This window comes from Heterocephalus glaber, unplaced genomic scaffold (genome assembly GCF_053883595.1).
Source record: "Heterocephalus glaber isolate CG9 unplaced genomic scaffold, H.glaber_assembly_v1.0 deba00000943, whole genome shotgun sequence".
Classification (NCBI taxonomy): Eukaryota; Metazoa; Chordata; class Mammalia; order Rodentia; family Bathyergidae; genus Heterocephalus; species Heterocephalus glaber.
The window spans coordinates 555,631-574,238 of record NW_028258175.1 but is presented as its reverse complement, the minus strand read 5'-3'; the positions used below and the strand labels follow the sequence as shown (position 1 = coordinate 574,238).

The 18,608-nt window shown below is 46.7% G+C and overlaps 1 protein-coding gene across 4 annotated transcripts in view; it reads left to right on the top strand.

Annotated features, from left to right (window-relative positions):
• Positions 1-18,305, top strand: part of Itgam (integrin subunit alpha M) — a 51,239-nt gene extending 32,934 nt beyond the window's left edge. For all 4 annotated transcript variants that reach the window (XM_021237492.2, XM_004856244.2, XM_004856245.2 and 1 more), the window contains 16 exons: positions 9,005-9,135; positions 9,228-9,391; positions 11,615-11,769; positions 11,862-11,993; positions 12,129-12,202; positions 12,430-12,571; positions 12,656-12,778; positions 13,406-13,485; positions 14,803-14,886; positions 15,142-15,217; positions 15,660-15,767; positions 15,940-16,023; positions 16,158-16,271; positions 16,357-16,458; positions 16,695-16,805; positions 17,335-18,305. In XM_021237492.2, the coding sequence (XP_021093151.1) occupies positions 9,005-9,135; positions 9,228-9,391; positions 11,615-11,769; positions 11,862-11,993; positions 12,129-12,202; positions 12,430-12,571; positions 12,656-12,778; positions 13,406-13,485; positions 14,803-14,886; positions 15,142-15,217; positions 15,660-15,767; positions 15,940-16,023; positions 16,158-16,271; positions 16,357-16,458; positions 16,695-16,805; positions 17,335-17,406 (1,752 nt within the window). In that variant the 3' untranslated portion in view covers positions 17,407-18,305. The remainder of the gene's footprint in view (positions 1-9,004; positions 9,136-9,227; positions 9,392-11,614; positions 11,770-11,861; positions 11,994-12,128; positions 12,203-12,429; positions 12,572-12,655; positions 12,779-13,405; positions 13,486-14,802; positions 14,887-15,141; positions 15,218-15,659; positions 15,768-15,939; positions 16,024-16,157; positions 16,272-16,356; positions 16,459-16,694; positions 16,806-17,334) is intronic.
• Positions 18,306-18,608: the final 303 nt, after the last annotated feature.

The following is an 18,608-nucleotide window of genomic DNA, read 5'->3' as shown; positions in this document are numbered from 1 at the left end:
CCTGGCTCCATGTGACTTCTGGTTCTTTTTTAAAGTCAAAATGACCAAAAAAGGTAAACATTTTGAATTAATGTAGGACATTGAGGCACATTATGGGACAACTAAAGACACTCAATAAAGAAGGCTTCCAGAACTCTTTCAAAAAGTAGCAAGAAGAATGGGGGCCCGTGTGTTCACGTAGGGGCGGGGGTGGTTATTTTGAGGTAGATTCACAGTAATGTGTCTTTTATTATAATAATTAAAAAAATTTTGAACATTCACTGTATTTTTATTACACTTTGTATATTCCCACATCCATAGATTTATATACACACTCTCATAAGTGAAATTGCTGGATCATGTGGTAATTTTATTTCTACATTTTTGAGGTACTCCACATTATTTTCATAATTACTGCAGTAATGTGCATTCCTACCAATTGTGCGAGGGTTTCCTTTTCTCTACATCCTCACCATCATTTGTTATCTTTATCTTTTTGATAATAGCCATTCTATGAGGAGTGAAATGATGTCTTATTGTGGGTTTTCTTTTCTTTTCCCTGATGATTATTTATATTGAGCATTTTTGGTGTACTAGTTGGTCATTTGTTTCTTTTGAGGACTGTCTACTCAGTTCTGCTGTGGTTTGGATATCACTAGCCTGTCCTCCAAAGGGCCCTGTCCTAGCAGCTTGCTCCCCAGTGTGGCAGTCAGCATTGAAGTGGAGCCTTTAAGAGGTGGAGCACGCTGGAAGGTACTTAAGTCGTGGGGACTACCTTGGGCAAGGGTGACTTCTTTTCTGGAGGCTGGGATAGTTCCCACAATAATGGGTTTGCTTGGCTCTCCTGGCTTCCTGTTTCACCTTCTCTCCTGACTTACACCCCTGCCATTATGACAACTGCTCTGTTGTGATGTAGCACGAAAGCCCTCACCAGGGCCAAGCAGATGTTGGCACCATCCTCTTAGATCTCCAAAACTGTGAGCTAAATAAACCTATTTCTGTATAAATTATCCAGTCTCAACTAGTTTGCTATAGCAACAAAACAGATTAGGACAGGTCTTTTACCTATTTTTAAATTGGCTGGTTTTCTTGCAATTGAGTGGTTTGATTTTTTAAATATATTTTGGATAGGAATTCCTCAACAGATGTGTAATTTACAAATTACTCTCATTCTGTAAGTTGTCTCTTCATTCTCTTGATTATTGCCCTTGTTTGGAAAAGGTTTTGTGTTTGCAATCCTAATTGTTTGGGATTATATTTAAAACATCATTGCCCAGACTAATATGGTGCTTAATTCTATGTTTTCTTCTAATACTTTTGTAGTTACAGGTCTTATGTTTACATCTTTAATCCATTTTGAGTTGATTTTTGCACATGGTATAAAGGTCTAATTTCATTCTTTTGCATGTGGTTACACAATTTTTCTAGCACCATTTGAAGAGACTGTTCTTTCCCCACTGTGTGCTCTTGGTACCTTTGTCAAGAATTACTTGACTGAGCTGGATGCAGTAATCTCAGCTACTTAGGAGGCTGAGGCCAGAGGATCACAGAGGCCAGATAGGGCAATTTAGCAAGACCCTATCTCAAAATAAAAATTAAAAGGAATTGGAAATGTAGCTCAGTGGTAGGCACTTGCCTAGCTTGTGTGAGCCCCTAGGTTCAATCCCTAGTATTGAAAAAAATCAGCCAGGTATAGTGGGACATGCCTAGAACCAGCACCCTGGGCGTCTGAGGCAGGAGATCAGAAGTTTGAGACCAGTATGGGCAATTTAGTGGCTCTGTTTCAAAATTTAAAAATAAAATGTGCTGTGGGGCCTGGGGACACGGCTCATTGTGCAGGCCATGGGTTCTATCCCCAGAGCTGAAAGGAAGGTTACTGGACTGTAAATATATGGGTTTCTTTCTGGACTTTCTATCTTGTCTCATGTCAACCTGTCTGTTTTTATGCCAATGCTATGCTGTTTTGATTACAATTGTTTTATAATGGTTTAAAATCAAGGAATGTGATACTTTTAGATTTTTTTCTTCAAAACTGTTTTGGCTATTCAGGATCTTTTGCGGCTCCATATGAATTTAAGGATTTTTCTATTTCTGTGAAAAGTGACATTGGAATTTTGAGAGGGATTGGATTGGATCTGTAGATTATTTTGAGTAGAATGGAAATTTTCATAATGTAATATTTTGTTGCTATTGTAAGTAGGATTGTTTAATTTGTAATAAATAGTTCATTTAAAATAATTTCATTTCTAGTAGTTCATTATTAGTATACAGAAATGCTATGGATTTTTTCGTATGTTGATTTTGTATCTCCAACTTTACTGCATTTATCAATTAGTTGAATCTTTAAGGGTTTTTTTTTTTCCTGAGATGGTCTTGCTATGTAGTTCAGGCTAGTCTTGAGCTTACTATGTAGCCCAGGCAGGCCTCCATGGAGGATCCTCCTGCTTCAGCCTCCTGAGTGCTGGGATCATTGGTGTGCACCACCACGCCCCCTGGCTGAAACTTTAAAGTTTTCTAAGATCCCATTCACAGCAGTTTTATTTTTCCCTTTCATATGAGAATCCTCTTTATTTCTTTCTCTTTCCTAACTGCTCTGGCTAGGACTTCCAGTACTGTGTTGAAGAGAAGTGGTCCTTGTCTTCTTCCTGATCTAAGAGGAAAATTAACCATTTAAAATTATGTTAGCTATGTGTTTATCATAGATGGCCTTTTTCATTTTGAGCTGCATTCATTCTATACCTAATATGTTGAGAGTTTTTTTTTAATCATGAAAAGGTGTTGAATTTTGGTACCAGGGATCGAACTCGGGACCTTGTGCTTGCAAGGCAGGCGGCGGCACCACTGAGCTCAGTCCCCGGCCCAAGGTGTTGAATCTTGTCAGATTCATTTTCTGCATCTTTTGAGATGAGTATATGATTTCTATCCTTCATTTTGTTGATAAGTGTCACATTTATTGATTGTGTAAGTTCAACCATCTGTGCATCCCAAGGATTAACCCACTTGACTATGGTAAGTGATTCTTTTAATCACTTCAATTCAGTTTGCTAATATTTTGTTGAAGAGTTTTGCATGTGTTTTCTTCATGGATATTGGTTTATAATTTTCACTTTCTTCATCTGGCTTTGGTATCAGGGTAATGACAGACTGGTAAAATGAGTTTGGAAGTATTCTCTCTCCTTTGATTCTTTTCAAAGAGTTTGAAAATAATTAGTGTTAGTTTTTCTTCAAATGTTTGGTACAGTGTAGCAGTCCAGTATTGTACTTTTGAGGAGACAGCCACCTCCAAGACCCGCACTGTCTGATCTAGTCTGAAATTCTGGTCCTCAGACAGGCAGATGTTGGTGTCAGACTATTTAGTTGGTTTCCGTGTTAGTTACTTTTCTCTCCTTGCTGAGACAAGATACCCAACACCCAAAGTTAGAGGGGAAAGGGTTTATTTAGCACACAGTTTGTAGAGGTTTCAGTCCATATCAGCTGGCTCCAAGGCAGGGGGGCAAAGGGCAACAGTTCATGGCGGTGGAAGCAGCAAAAAGCAAAATGAGACCTTACCAGTGTCTCTCTGCCCCTTTATCCCATCCACACTACCGGGATTGGGGCGGTGCCAAGCCAGTCATTCACATGGTTTAAAATCACATGCCTTTAATCCTAGCATCACATACTGTAGATTCAGCCCCAGCTTACGACCGACTGAGGCTTTGGGGAAACAGCTGGACACAGCCCTGACAGTTGGGCTGGATGGCTTCCCGTGTTCTGAGGTCAGGTGGCACTGCTGGCTGTGCCCATGGCTGCAGAGACCACTGGGTGGGCTTTGTCTTCAGGTGGGGTGGGTGACTGTGACCACCTTTGACCAGGTAGGGTTGCGGTTGTCCTCCCTGGCTGTGTGGTCCTGTAGTTGGACAGAACTGCATGACTGGCTCGGGCTAGGTGAGGTCTCTGGGATTACCCACATGGGTGGGCAGGGCCACAGGCTGCCCTGTAGATGTGTGTGACCGTGGACGGAGAGTTCCTGAAGTAGCTGCCCAGCAGCTGGGGTTGAGCAGGGGTGGATGGTTCCTCCGTTGACCCCTGACCTGGAGGTGCTTCCTGGTCTGGAGAAGACTCACTGAGAAGCTTGCAGTGTGGGATGGCTGGCCTGGGATCTCAGCCTGGAAGGCCCACGGACTGCGTTTCCTGCAGGGGGTGCTGCTCACTAGTTTCTCTGGCGTGGTCCCTCTGCTGGGCGGTTCACACACATCTGTGAGCTGTGACTGTGACCTGCCTGCCCATTGTGTTTTCGTCTGATTCCAGATGGTCAGCTCTGCCGGGACACCCAGGGTTTCCTGTGGGATGACACAGAGCGGGCCTCCTGTGAAGGGACTTAGAATGGTGGGGAAGTGAAACCATCTGCCCTCAGTGCAGTTTTGCCGCTGTAGACTCCCCTCCCTGGTATTCTGTGTTGTGCAGTGCTGTCTTGAGGGAGGGCAGGGGGTCACAGAATCGCTCTCTTACCTTTCAGCTTGGCTTTGTTTTTCAGTTCTGTGGTTCATCTGGGCATCTAAGTCTCATTCCTGAGTTCTAGGATATTCTTGGTGGTATTCTTGCCTGTGAATACTTGCTAGTTGGATTTCTGTCGGGCATGGCCAGTGAGGAGCCAGTCTCTCCCTCTCTGTCTCTCTCTCTCTTTTCCTCTTTCTCCCCACTAGGGCTTGAACTGAGGGCCTTTGCACTGAACTACATCCTCAGCCCCCTTTACCTTTTATTTTGAGATATGGTCTTACTAAATTGGAGAAGGGCTGGGCTTGAATTTATGATCTTCCTGGCTCTACCTCCCAGAGTGCTGGGATTACAGGCATGCATGTAATCACTCATGTATTCCTTTTCTTCTTATTTTTTTTTTCTGGTACCAGGGATCGAACTCAGGACCTGGTGCTTGCAAGGCAGGTGTGGTGCCACTGAGCTACATCCCCGGCATTTTTCTTAATTGGAGTACTGCTTCTTTCTGTGGGTGTCTGCCGTTTCTCTGTGTAAGCAGGGTTTGAAGATTGGTTTTCATTTAATTTTTGTTACAAGAGAGTTACCTGCTTTATGTGCAAATTTACAAGTCTGAAATGAGCAGAGAAAGCCCTCGGTCCCTCCCTCCATGCCATGGGACCTCAGCTCCCAAGGAAAGAAGGGCTGAGGGGAGGGTATTTCATCTGCACCCAGACTTTAGGATAAAAAACAGATACGAAATGGGTCAAAGAATCTTGTGATTCTGCTGCTTCCATTTTCACTTCCTTTTTTCCTATGAGTGAAACTGGAAGGCTGAAGTGTTCAGACAAGCAGACTCTCTGTGGTTCTCCAAACCTCCACATTACAGCTGGGCTCGGTGGTGCACGCCTGTAATCCCAATACTTTGGGAGGCTGAGGCAGGAGGATCACAAACCACTTTATACATAATTTCAAAACAAAATTCTCAGCTGGGTGTGGTGGTGCACGCCTGTAATCCTGGCACTCAGGAGGCTGAGGCGGGAGGATCACTGTGAGTTCCAGGCCAATCTGGGCAACATAGTGAGTTCAAGTTCAGGTTGGACTATGTAGCAAGACCCTGTCTCAAACCAAACCAAACCAAGCCAAACAACCTCCCAACAGAGTAATATACATGTAATTATTTAAGTCTTTATCAAGTTAATTATCATAAACATAGATTAATAGCCAGACTATGGCAATGAAACATATAAAACACATAGAACAATTATACTGAATTGAGGTACACTTTTAGATACATTGGCCATCCTGAATTACAATAACTTTTCTTTCTCTCTTTTCCCTTGCCTTTTATTTTGCACTTTATTTATATATTGGATTTCTCATATAAGAGAAACCATGTGATGTTCAAGCTTGTGTATCTGCTTCAGTTCACTTAACATTATGGTCTTAAGATGCACCCATTTTACTACAGATGACTCCAGTTTATCCTGCTTTATGGCAGAGTAATACTTTTTGTTGTGTATAAACACCACATTTTCTTTATTCATTCACCCTTTGATGGACAAATAGGCTGCTTCTAAGATTTAACTATGGTGAATTGTGCTGCTATAAACATGAATATGCATGTGTCACTGCGCTATGGCATCTTTAACTCCAGAAGGGGAGTAGCTGGGTCAAATGGAATGTCTATTATTAGCTTTTTGAGGACTCTCCATACTGATTTCCATAGTGGTTGTACCAGTTTGCACTCTCACCAACAGTGGAGAAACACCCCCTCAGCCTTTCCAGCATTTGTTATTGTTTGATTTCTTGAAGAGAGCTGTTCTTTATAGAGTGAGATGGAATCTCAGTGTTGTTTTAATTTGTTTTTCTCAAATGGTCAATGTCTTTTTGTTGCTGAGACAAAATATCTGACACCCAGAATTAAAGTAGGAAAGGTTTATTTTGGTTCACAGTTTGTAGAGGTTTCAATCCATAGTTGGCTGGTTCCAAGGCAGAGGGGCATCGCAGAGGAGAAACAGTCCATGGCATAGCAGGGCAGGCAGAAGGCAGCAGAGCAGCAAAGTAGCAAAGCAGCAACAGCGGCCTACTGCTCCCTTTTATCTCTTCCAGGCTACCAGCATTTTGAGTGGGGCCACCCATACCCAGGGTGGGGCTTCCAGTTATCCACACCCAGAACTGCGCCAAACCAGTCAGTGGACTGGTTTAGTAGTCACACAGCTTTACTCCCAGCATCACAGACTTAATCCCAGCATTACACACCCTAGATCCAGCTACCTCTGAAAAGCCCTACCTATGACCACATGAGGCTTTGGGGGACATCGAGACACAGCCATAACAGTCAATGATATCCAACAGTTTTTCATGTATTTCTTGGCCATTTGTACTACTTCATCTGAGAAGTGTCTATTCACTTCAGGCTTTTAGTTCTTATATATTCTAGTTGTTAGTCCTTTACCTAAGGAGTAGCTGGCAAAATCTTTTCCCATTCTATAGGTTGCCTCTTCACTCTGTGGGGCCACCACCTAGATTAAGATATCAAACATTTCTAGCATCTCATGCCTCTCCAACATTCCTTTCAGTTGAAAAAAATAACATTTTTATCTTTTTGTGGTTCTGGGGTTGAACTCAGGGCCTTGCATGTAGTAAGCACATGCTGTACCACTGAGCTACACACCTCACTCCAGCAACCACTTTTGTTTTGTTTTTTGGTACTGGGGATCGAACTTGGGTCCTTGCGCTTGTGGAGCATATGGTGGAACCACTGAGCTAAATCCCCGGCCGAACAACCACTTTTCTAAAGAAAAATATACTAAAATACACATGACATAAAATTTACTGTCTTAACCATTTTAAAGTATACAGTTAACTGGTATTACATTTGCAGCAAAATCACTTAAAACTTTTTTTACTTACTTTTTTTACTTACTGTTATTTTTCAGTGTTATTCTTGCACATAATTTGCAAAGTCAAAATAGGTTTAAAAGGCTTATCCAGTGAAACAACACTGTGATTTCTGCTTTATTTCCCCCTCTCTTGAGGACTACTTTCAGCTCCTTCAATTATTTTCTATGTGTCCAAATAACATGATTATTTTCACAGTTTCTTTAGAAATCATTTGAAATTAATTGATGTGCAAAATTTGTATTATATTTATGAGATAAATATATTTGTGAGACTTGCATACACGTACATGACATGTAATGATTAAATGAGAGTCACTAGCATTTCCGGCTCCTCAGACATTCATCATTCGTTGTAGCCTGTAGTTGCTGTGCTGCACTAAAGGACACCAGAACTGATTCCTCTCGCTGAGCCTGAGTTTGGTACCCACTACAACCTGTCCGTGTCTTCTGCCCTCCTTCCTCAGTTTCTAGCGACCACTATTGCACTCTCCTCTTCTGTGACATCAGTTTTTTTTTTTTAGTTCTGCAAAGGATTCACAACATGTGGCATTTTTGTTGCTGTGTCTGGCTTGTTTACTTAATGTGATGTCCTCCAGTTCCATCCACATTGCTACAAATGATAGGATTTCATGCTTTTTTTTTTTTTTTTTTGGTACTGGGGATCGAACTTGGGTCCTTGTGCTTGCAAGGCAGGCGACGGAACCACTGAGCTAAATCCCCAGCCTTCATGCTTTTTTTGGATGAGTAATAGTCCCTCGTGTGTGTGTGTGTGTGTGTGTGTGTGTGTGTATCTGTCAGTTAAAATGAACAAATGATCTGTACAGATATCGGTCAAAATACATACAAGTGGCCAAGAGATATATGAAAAAATGTTAAATATCATTGATCTTTCAGTGAATGCAAATCAAAATATCAAAGAGATGTCATCTTACCCCAGTTACAATAGCTATTACCAAAAAGATAAAGAATGACAAGTGTTGATGAAGATGCAGAGAAAGGAGAGCTCTCATCCACTGCCGGTGAGGATGTAAGTCAGGACAGTCACTGTGGAAAGCAGTACGGAAGCTCCTCAAATGCAAACCGCAAGCCTACCCCATAATCCAGCAGTCTCACTCCTGGGCTCGGAGCCAAGGAAATGAACTCACTTCAGGCCACGCGCATATCTCTGCTAATCGCGGTGCTGTTGACTGGAGTCACGATGTGGGGTCGCTGATGGATGAATGGACAAAGAAAGTTTTGCTGCGTCCTGACTTTGGTGGGAACTTCTTAGCGTTGGGGGCCAGGACTGTGCTCCCCTCCAGTCTCTCCCTTCCACACACTTCTGCTTGTACAATACGTTTAGTTAGATCAGTACTTAGTGTCCACATTATTACGACCATGCAAGTAGGGTACAGCTGAGGCAAATCGCATACTTTTACTTTCCCATAAAACTTGTAGTTTTCTCTAGAAACCTAGATAATTAATGGAAATTGTGGGTATTAGCTTGAGGTGGTGGTTCACAGAGAAACCATCCCTTTGTAAGTTCTACGGTGCCTTAATTCCTTGAAGAGTTGTGGGAATACAAATTGAATGGAGCCCAGAGAACGTCTACGCAGGCCACCCTGTGTGACTCCGCCACACAATCCTGTCCTTTCCTTGTCCTTTTCTCTCCTCCTCTTTGCTGCTCTCAGCGCATCGCAGGCGCCCAGCTCTCCCCGAGGCTGCAGTATTTCGGGCAGTCCCTGAGTGGGGGCCAGGACCTCACAATGGACGGACTGACAGATCTGGCTGTGGGGGCCCAGGGACACTTACTTCTGCTCAGGTGAGAATTCCTTTAGGAGCACACTAGCTGTTTTTCCCAAAGGAGCGTCTTTGCTGCCTGAAGTTTGGGATGGTCCTCGGGTGTCCCTGCAGGTCCCAGCCATTGCTGAGAGTGGAAGCAACCATGGATTTCACACCCAGCGAAGTGGCAAGGAATGTGTTTGAGTGTCAGGAGCAGGCAGTGGGAAACAAGATTGCTGGGATGGTCAGAGTCTGCCTCCGTGTCCGAAAGAGCACGCGGGATCGGCTAAGAGAAGGTGAGGCTTGGGAGATAAGATTCAAAGGGTTAAATGACTGGGGACATTCAGTGGTGCCTTACCCAGTCTCCCAGGCTTCTACAAATCTAAAGGAAAATTCTGGTTGGCTCGACAGCCTTCTCCCAAGTTTGGCTGGAGTGAGAAGGCTGCTCCCCTACTGGGTGGGGAAGCGCAGCAAACCTCAGCAGAGACATGAGCAAATGGCACTTTCTTACTCTCTCAGTTCTCCAGAGAACCAGGGGTCCCATACCTGTGAAAAATTAGATTCATATTTTTTTAAGTAGAGAGAGAATTCATTTTGGGAGATTGAATTGATGAAGCTAAACAAATTTATAAAGTATTCAGATGTGCATTTTATCAAGAGTGATCTGAATTCTTCCTTTGCTCTAATTCTCAAAGAGTAGAATCATGCTTGAGGTGGAAGAATACTGATGATAGTACTAGAGAAAATAGAGGAGAAAAAAAATCTAGTAGCAGTGTTACTGGGACGAGAGGATAGCTGTTAGATAGTGGGACAGGGAAAATGGCTACAAATTCAGAGCAAAGTTTTGGAGAGAGCTGGGTGTGGTGTTGCACACTGGTAGTCTCAGCACTTGAGAAGCTTGAGGCAGGAGGATTGTTGCAAGTTCAAGGCCAGCCTGGGCTACATAGTAAAGTTTAAGGCCAGCTTGAACCATATAGTGAAACCTTGTCTAAAAACAAACAACAGAACAAAATAAAAAGTGTTGGAGAGTAAGGAATAGCAGAAAAGGTACCCTCAAATGTACACTGAAAATCTTCTCAAATCATTGATTGACTCTTAAGCTATGAAGGTCCAGGTCAACTACTCAGGAAATCCAGTAGAAAATAACTCCTGGAAAGCTAAGAATCTGAGCAGAGGATTAAGTGGCATTCCAGTGGTGAGGAGTCAGAAATTTAAGAGGGTCCTTGGTAAAGACTTTGGTATTCCTGACTAATAACCAAGAGAAACAATAGGCAATAGAAATAGACTCATGAATGATTTTGAAATTAGAGTGATCAGATAGGAATTTAAAAAAAATACAATTAATAAAAAATACAATTAATATATTCAAAGAAAAAATGGAAAGGATGGAGAACTTGAGTGAAGACCTAGAAATCATAAAATAAAGTCAAATGGAAATTCTAATAATGAAAAATATAATGACTGGAATTAAAAATTCAATAAATTTACAGCAGAGAATGCTTGAACTGGAAGATAAATTCACTGAAAGTATCCAGATTAACACATACAGAGAAAAAAAAAGGATAAAGGGTAGGGAGAATGAATGAGGATGAAGCAACAAATAGTGGTTAGGAGTTTTCCAAAACTGATGAAAGACATTAAAATTCTTTACAAAGGGCCGGGGATTTAGCTCAGTGGTTCTGCTGCCTGCCTCGCAAACACAAGGTCCCGAGTTCAATCCCTGGTACTGGAAAAAAAAATTCTTTACAAAATCAAAACAGGATAAATAAAAAGGAAACCATACAGAAGTATATTACAGTAAAAATACAATTAATTTTCTAGTATATAACCGAGTAACTACCATTTTATTTATTTATTTATTTTGCTTAAATTCTTTTATTGGTACATTTTAGGTATACAATGTTTACATTTACCATTGGGTGCTTGGACCCATACATGATGGATCTCGGTTCTTTCTTTTTCCCCACTCCCTGTGTGCCTGTAACTACCATTTTAAACACTTACTTTATGGACACTAGTTTTCATCACTGGAAAAGCATGATTTTCTTTTTGGTTTATTGCACATGCTTTATTATTTTTTAGCAAAATGCTTATTGGCACATTTTAGATATACGTAATGATAGCATTCATGATAGGGAACCTGTACCAGTGCATGACATATCTTGCTTCTTCTTTTGTTCTCGCTTCCCCCTCCCTTATGTACAAAAGCTTTGTTTCCACTTTCTCGTTTGATTTTCTTTCTTTCTTGCCCTTCCTTTTCTTCTCCCTTCCCCCTCCCTCATTCTTCTTCTCATTTGAACATTTCTTTCCCATTTCCCAACGTCTATTGTGCATTTTTGAAAGACATAAATTATCTTCACTAAAAAGAAAAAATCTTCACCTTGAAAATAAGGACTTGAGATGCTGAGCGCTCGGGTAAGATGTCCCGAATCACGCAGCTGGGTGCAGAGGGCTGAGGCCGTCAAGTCCTGTGTGGCCACACAGCCCAGGCTCCTCACCACGCTGCCCTGTCCCTTCAGGAGATGTGCAGGCTGTCATGTCTTATGCCCTGGGCCTGGACTCTGGCCGCTCACATCCCCGTGCCATCTTTGACGAGACCAAGAACAGTGCACACAGACAGAGGCAGACCTTGGGGCTGACAAGGAAGTGTGAGACCCTGACACTGCTGTTACCGGTGAGCAGGCCAGTGGCCAGGCCCCTGGGTCAAGAATGAGGTGGGGTGGGAGGCAGAGAAGAGCAGGTCCCCTAACACCCACTCTCCCTCAGAAATGTGTGAAGGACTCAGTGAGCCCCATTGTCCTGCGCCTCAACTACACTCTGGTGGGGACACCCGTGCCCTCTTTTGGGAACCTTCGCCCCATTCTGGCTGAAGATGCCCAGAAGTTTTTCACAGCCTTGGTGAGTCCTGGAGTTGGGCCCCTTCCAGGGCATGGAAAAGACAAGAGGCTGATTGTTGAAGCTTGTTTGATTTCAATATTTTATTTTATTGTTTCATTTCATCATCTCCTTTTAAATCATATTCTTAATTTTCAGTTTCCCTTTGAAAAGAATTGTGGCAATGACAGCATTTGCCAGGATGACCTCAGCGTCACCTTCAGTTTCAGGAAGTGAGTTTCTCTCCCTCATCACTGTCTTCCGACCTGCTCCGTGGTGTGGTGCTCGGTTCTCCTGGCCCCAAGGAAACCAGCACAGAGTAGTTTCTTCAGAGGCACCGTGTGCTGCAAGGTCCTCAGTGGCTGTCCGTCCGTCTCCTGCCTCTCCAAGTGCCTGCACAAGACAGACTTGGCCCAGGGCAGACTGGCAACTCACTCTTGCTGTCTTGTTGCCCCCACAGCCTGCATACCTTGGTGGTGGGCGACCCCAGGGGACTCAGTGTGACGCTGACTGTGAGGAACCAGGGCGAGGACTCCTACAGGACGCAGGTCGCCCTCTACCACCCACTGGGCGTGTCCTACCGGAAAGCGTCAGTGGTCCAGGTAGCCAGACCCTTCTCAGGCCTGTCTGCCCTTGCTTCCCTTTTCTCCGTGGCTGGGCTTGGCAGCACTACATTTGCCTCCCAGAACCGGCGCTCACAGCAATCCTGGGACGTGTCCTGTTTGTCCGGCTCCTCCACCGAAGGACCTGGGGCTTTGAAGAGCACCAGCTGCAGCATAAACCATCCCATCTTTCCAGACAACTCCGAGGTCAGAGCCACTAGCTTTTCACCTTCTTTTCTCTTTTGTCTTCTTCTGGAATTCTCCTCTTCCTTCTCCTCTCTTCCTCTTTTGCCCTTTCCTCCTTGTTCTTTTCTTAAAAGTAGAGGCTCCCCTTTTTTCTTACAAAATAGCTTTACTGAGATATAGCTCAAGAGATACCAGGGCCAGGGATTTAGCCCAGTGGTTCTGGCACCTGCCGCGCAAGCGCAAGGTCCCAAGTTCGATCCCCGGTACCAAAAAAAAAAAAAATGTACAAGTCAGTGGCTTTCAGTGCATTCAGAGTGATGAACATTAGAGGTCTTGCTACTGGCCGCCAACTCCCATCTCCCCAGCCTCTGACGACTACTGATTTACTTTGCCTCTGTAGATTTCATATTCTGGATATTTTGTATAAATAGGAACACACAGTGTGCAGTGTGTGGTCCTTTGTGACTGGCTTCTTCTGATTAGTGTATTTTCAAGGAACTTTCACTGATAAGTACTTCATTTCCTGCATTGCTGGATAGCCTATGGTATGGATGGGTGGGATTTTATTTACCTGTTCATCAGCTGATGGATGTGTGTGCTGCTTTTTCTCTCCTGATCTTATCACCATGTCTCCTTTCTCCAATTCAGGTCACCTTTGATGTCACATTTGATGTGGAGTTTGGTGCTTCCCTTGGAAACAAACTACTCCTCAAGGCTAATGTGACCAGGTACCCTTGTTCCTCACTTTTGGGGCCCTTTTCCAGGCTGAACTTTTCTCACTACTGATATTCTGTTCAGATCATTCATTCATTCAACAAACAGAGATGAACACACACCAGGTGCCAGGGAATGGACAGTGGTGGTTAAGGCAGCAGTGGTTCTTGTCCTCACAGAGAGTATGATTTAGTGGCACAGGCAGATAAGAAAACTGGTGATTATCCTACAGTAGGAAATGAGTGATTCGGCCAGGGAAGGTGGTGCACACATGAAATCCCAGCACTTGGGAGGCTGAGGCAGGAGGATTGCTGTGAGTTCGAGGCCAGCCTGAACTACATAGTAAGACCTTGCCTCAAAAAACAAACAAACAAATGAGTGATTAAATGGCAGGGCTGTCCAGTGTTCTTGGGAGCTTTGTTCTCAGGAAATATTTCTGAAGAAAATATGTGAAGACTGAAAGAAGGAAGGGCATACCAGGTGAAGCCTGGAGCCTGGAAAGGTGAGGGTGCGTTTAAGAGTGGCCAAGCGCACGGTGCAGGATCGGTGTAGGTCGTGGTTAGATATGGGCCCGGTCGCAAAGTGACGGATGAGCAGTTTCAAGGAAGCTGCAGTTTAGCCTACAGGAGTGGCATTGTAGGTCGTGGTTAGATATGGGCCCGGTCGCAAAGTGACGGATGAGCAGTTTCAAGGAAGCTGCAGTTTAGCCTACAGGAGTGGCATGATTATATTTGCATGTTAGAAAGGTCACTGTCCAGGGGTGGTGTCTTAGTGACTGTCTTGTTTCTGGAACACGATACTGGTTTATTTTGGCTCACAGTTTCAGTCCACGGTTGGAAGACGCAGATGCAGAAACGGTGTGGTGGAAGGGCCTGCCGCGGGGCAAAGCTGCTCACACCCAGCAGTCAGGAAACAGACAGAGAACAGGGGAGGGGGGAAGGCACCCTTCCAGGCCACGCCCCCAGCGACCACCTCCACCCAGGCCCCGCCTCCTCACTGAACAGTCAGCTCCTGAGCACAGCCAGCTTCCATGAGCCCACCTCTGAACTTCAGGCTATGTGGGGACATCAGATCTAAACCATTACAGCTGGGAATTGGGATGGAGCAGCTTCGAAGTCAGAGAACCAGGTGGAAGGTTGCTGTAGCTGTCGCAACGAGCGGAGCTGGATCTGGGCCATGTAGGGGTGAGGAGTTAGGGAACAGTGTGGTCTAGGATCTGGAGAGAACAGGGCTCGGTGACGGACTGGAAGTAGTGGGTGATGGAGAGGGAGAAGAAGGAAAAGCTGGTTCCCAGTTCCCAAGCACTCGCTAAGATCTCTCTTTCCTTTCAGTGAGAACAACACACCCAGGACTAACAAGACTGAATTCCAGCTGGAGCTGCCTGTGAAATACGCTGTCTTCTTGATAGTCTCCAGGTGCTGGCCCCAGACTGAGCTGCACGTATAGCTGCTGCACTTCTGTATCTCTGTATGGGTCTGCGCTGCATGTTTGTGTGCGTGTGTGTGCATATCTGTGTGCCTGTGCGTGGGCATGCGTGGTCAGACTGGCACACACTGTGTCCCACCTGCCTCACCCCGCACACCCCTGTGAGCTGGGGACCCTCACACGCAGCCCGAGAGCCCCGCCCGTGACACCCTGGTCTCCTGTCACCTGTCCCTTTCTCCCTTCAGTGGTGAGGCCTCGACCAAATACCTCAGCTTCACAGCCTCGGAGAAGGCCAGTCAGGCTATGGAGCACCAGTATCAGGTGGGGAGCAGAGAAGCGAAGCAGGAAGTAAAGACGGGAAACCGGGGCAGGGCGCCTGCTGCGTGCCAGGCTCGGCAGAGGAAGGCAGAGGGGGGGCGCAGGCGGGGACTCTTCACTCCCAGGCACAGCGAGCGCATCTCGGCTTTGCCGCCCACGCAGGAGACACTGTCACCCTTTGGTTTACAGACGGGCACAGCAGGGCTCGGAGAGGTTAACAAAGCATGTCCAAGTTCTCGCAGCTAATCAGTGGAAAAGCCAGGACACAAGGCCCGCTGGTCTGGCTTTCAAATGTGTGTTGGATGGCTACACTCTCCCGCCTCCGGAAAGGGGCAGGACACGGGCCTTCCCCAGCTGTGCTAGGCGGCAGGGCCAGAGAAGCACGTCCTGCAGCCGGAGGGGCAGAGCCGTCGGAGCCCTGACCCTCCGCCCTTCCCTGGTCCAGTTCAGCAACCTGGGCAAGAGGAGCCTCCCCGTCAGCGTGGTCTTCTGGGTGCCCGTGATGCTGGACAACGAGGCCGTTTGGGACCAGCCCCAGGTCACCTTCTCCCCTGTGAGTCCAGCTGGGCCCGAGGCGTGGCCCAGTCCTCCCTCCATGGCCCGAGCTTTCCTGAAATGTCGATTCCACCCTGGACTTTGGAGCCTCTTCCTAGCCTGCTCTGGACCCTGAGCATGGGTCTGGGACCCTCATTTCCTTCTCCTGGTGACTGTGTCTCATTCCTCAGAACCTCTCGAGTGCCTGCAATGCCGAGGAAAGATCACCTCCTCTCTCTGACTTCCTGGCTAAGTTGAAGAAGACCCACGTGCTGGTGAGAAGCAGCCTGACTCCAACGGGGGGCCACATACAGACCCGCTGCAGCCCCTCACGGACTCTGATGTGGCCTCCCGACCGAGGGGGCTGAGCGCCGATGTTTCTGCACGCTCTTCCTCCTTTCTCCCCCAGAACTGCTCCATTGCTGTCTGCCGGAGAATCAAGTGTGATGTCCCGTACCTCAGTGTTGGAGAAGAATTCAATGCCACTCTCCGTGGCAACCTCTCATTCGGCTGGTACAGCAAGGTCCGTGAGGTCTTGAGGCCTGTGGGGCCGGCACTGCTGTGCTTCTCCAGGCCCCGCCTGGCCCCTACTCTGCTCTCGTCCACAGACCTCGAGGAGCCGCCTCCTGGTTGTGAGCACAGCAGAGATCTTGTTTAACGACTCTACGTTTGCCGTGCTCCCGGGCCAGGGGATGTTTGTGAGGTCCCAGGTAGCTGTCTCAGGCACAGAGCCTGCTGCCGGGTGGAGGAGGAGCTGGGCCTGAGAAGATCATGGGTGGAGCTGGGAGGGAGGAGAGAAGCAGGTGGGGAGGAAGAAAGAGGCCTGGGTTTTGGGGACGCAGGGAAGGGGGCAGCTTTGGGGTCAGGGGTGCAGCCCGACTGGCGAAAGCCCCAGAACCCGGGGTCTTTCTCCTTATGCGCGCCTTTTCTCCTCTTCCTCCCCCAGACGGAGACCAAGGTGGAGCTACATGACGTTCCCAGCCCTGTCCCGCTCATTGTGGGCAGCTCCATCGGAGGGCTGGTGCTCCTGGCCCTCATTACTGCCGCGCTGTACAAGGTGCCCCCGGTTGGCCTCTCCCTGCCCTTCCCTCTTTCTCAGGCAGCAGGTCCCTCAGTGGGTTCAGCTCCCCCTAATGCTACCAGCACTGCGCCTTAGGCAAGTCGGAGCCTCTCACTGCCTCAGTTTCTTCAGTAACACCAGTACCCACTTTGGGAAGGAAATGGGGTTAATATGTGTGCAGCCACTAGAATGGCCCCTAGGTGAAGCCCCACAAGGAGACTTTTTTCGTTTGCGTGGGGAGGCTCTCGCTATACAGTACAGCTATGAACTCTTGCGATTCTCCTGCCTCAGCCTCCTGAGTGCTGGAATTACAGGGATATGCCACCATCCCCAGCAGGAGAGGAGATATTCTTCTTGTTGTATTTTAATATTACCTTCCTGGTCCCAATGTTGGTGCTGTTTCCCTCCCTTCCACACTGTGCCTCGTTAGTGTCTGCTCTTTGGGGCCCTTCAGTTCCCCTCCTGGTCTGCGACTTTCAGCTGCTCCTCGACTGTGTCCCTTACATCTCTGTCTCTGCCCCAACAGCTTGGCTTCTTCAAACGGCAATACAAGGACATGATAAGCGAAGCTGGTCCGCAGGTGGCTCCAGCCCAGTAACAACCCTTCTCCTCAGAGTGGCCTTGACAGCGAGCAGGACTTCAGTCAGAGCAACGAGCGGGTCCCTGGGCTGTTGGGCAGACGTGTCTCGCAGGAGGGCGCGCAGGAAAGGCCTGCCTGAGTTTCCGTGTGTGTGTGGCTCCGTGTGTGACTCTGGTGTCCCTTGCATATGGGCAAAGTGCCTTAGCACAATCTCTTGGACCCCTGTGTGTGTGTGTGTGTGCGGGGGGCGAAGATGCTGCCGGGCTTTCGCCGGGAGAGGCGAGGGTGCCCTTCCAGGTGAGCAGGAAGGAGACAGAAGCACCCTCTCCGACCGGAAGCGCCGTCTCCGCGGAGGAAGTGAGGCCGCCGCAGGCGCAGGCGCAGTGCGCAGCCTGCGGAGCCTGTGCGCCAGGGAGGGGGGGACCTGGAGAGGCGGAGCCTGTGGAAACCCAGCCCACCCCAGAGGCTGTTGGCCGGTGAAGATCCCAAGGAGGAATCGCGACCCTCCCGTCCCTAGTCATCTTTTACTTTTATAAACCTGTCCATTGTGCAAAAACCAAAAGACATTCAGGGTGTATGGCGAAAAGTCTCTTCCCAGCTCTCAAAATACCCTCTGTAAGGGCAGTCAAGCTGTGTGTTTTTGGGTCTCCTTCGCACACATATACACAGAGACTTTTTTTTTAACACAATGATAGCATACTTTATAGTGTCCCGAATCTTGCTTTTTTCATTAGTACTGCACAGAACTTTTCATGTCAGGACACAAATTACTTTTTCTCTTTTACACAGGTGTATAGTATTCTAGTGCACGAGTGTGTCATTATATATTTAGCCAGTCTTCTTTGGATATATTATTTTCAACCTCTTGCTGTTAAAACAATGCTAAATAAATAAATTGGATATATGTTGGCTTTGCATACGTGTTAAGGATAATTTATACAGCATATTTTTAGAAGTTTGAGATTCCCCCAGAAGCAGATTCAAGAAAAGGATTTGAGTGGAAGAAGTTTATTTAAGAGATGGCCCGGTGAAATACTCACTAGGAGGGGGAAATGAGCTGGGGCGGGGGGGCGCGGAGACAACCACTAGCTGTGTCACCAACAGAGATGGCACAGTGAGCTCTGTAGCTTGGCCTCCCCAGGACGCTCTGTGTGCTCCAGCGTTGTGTGACCCTGAGCTGTGACGCTTGCCTGTAGCACTGAGCTGCTCGGCTCTGCCGC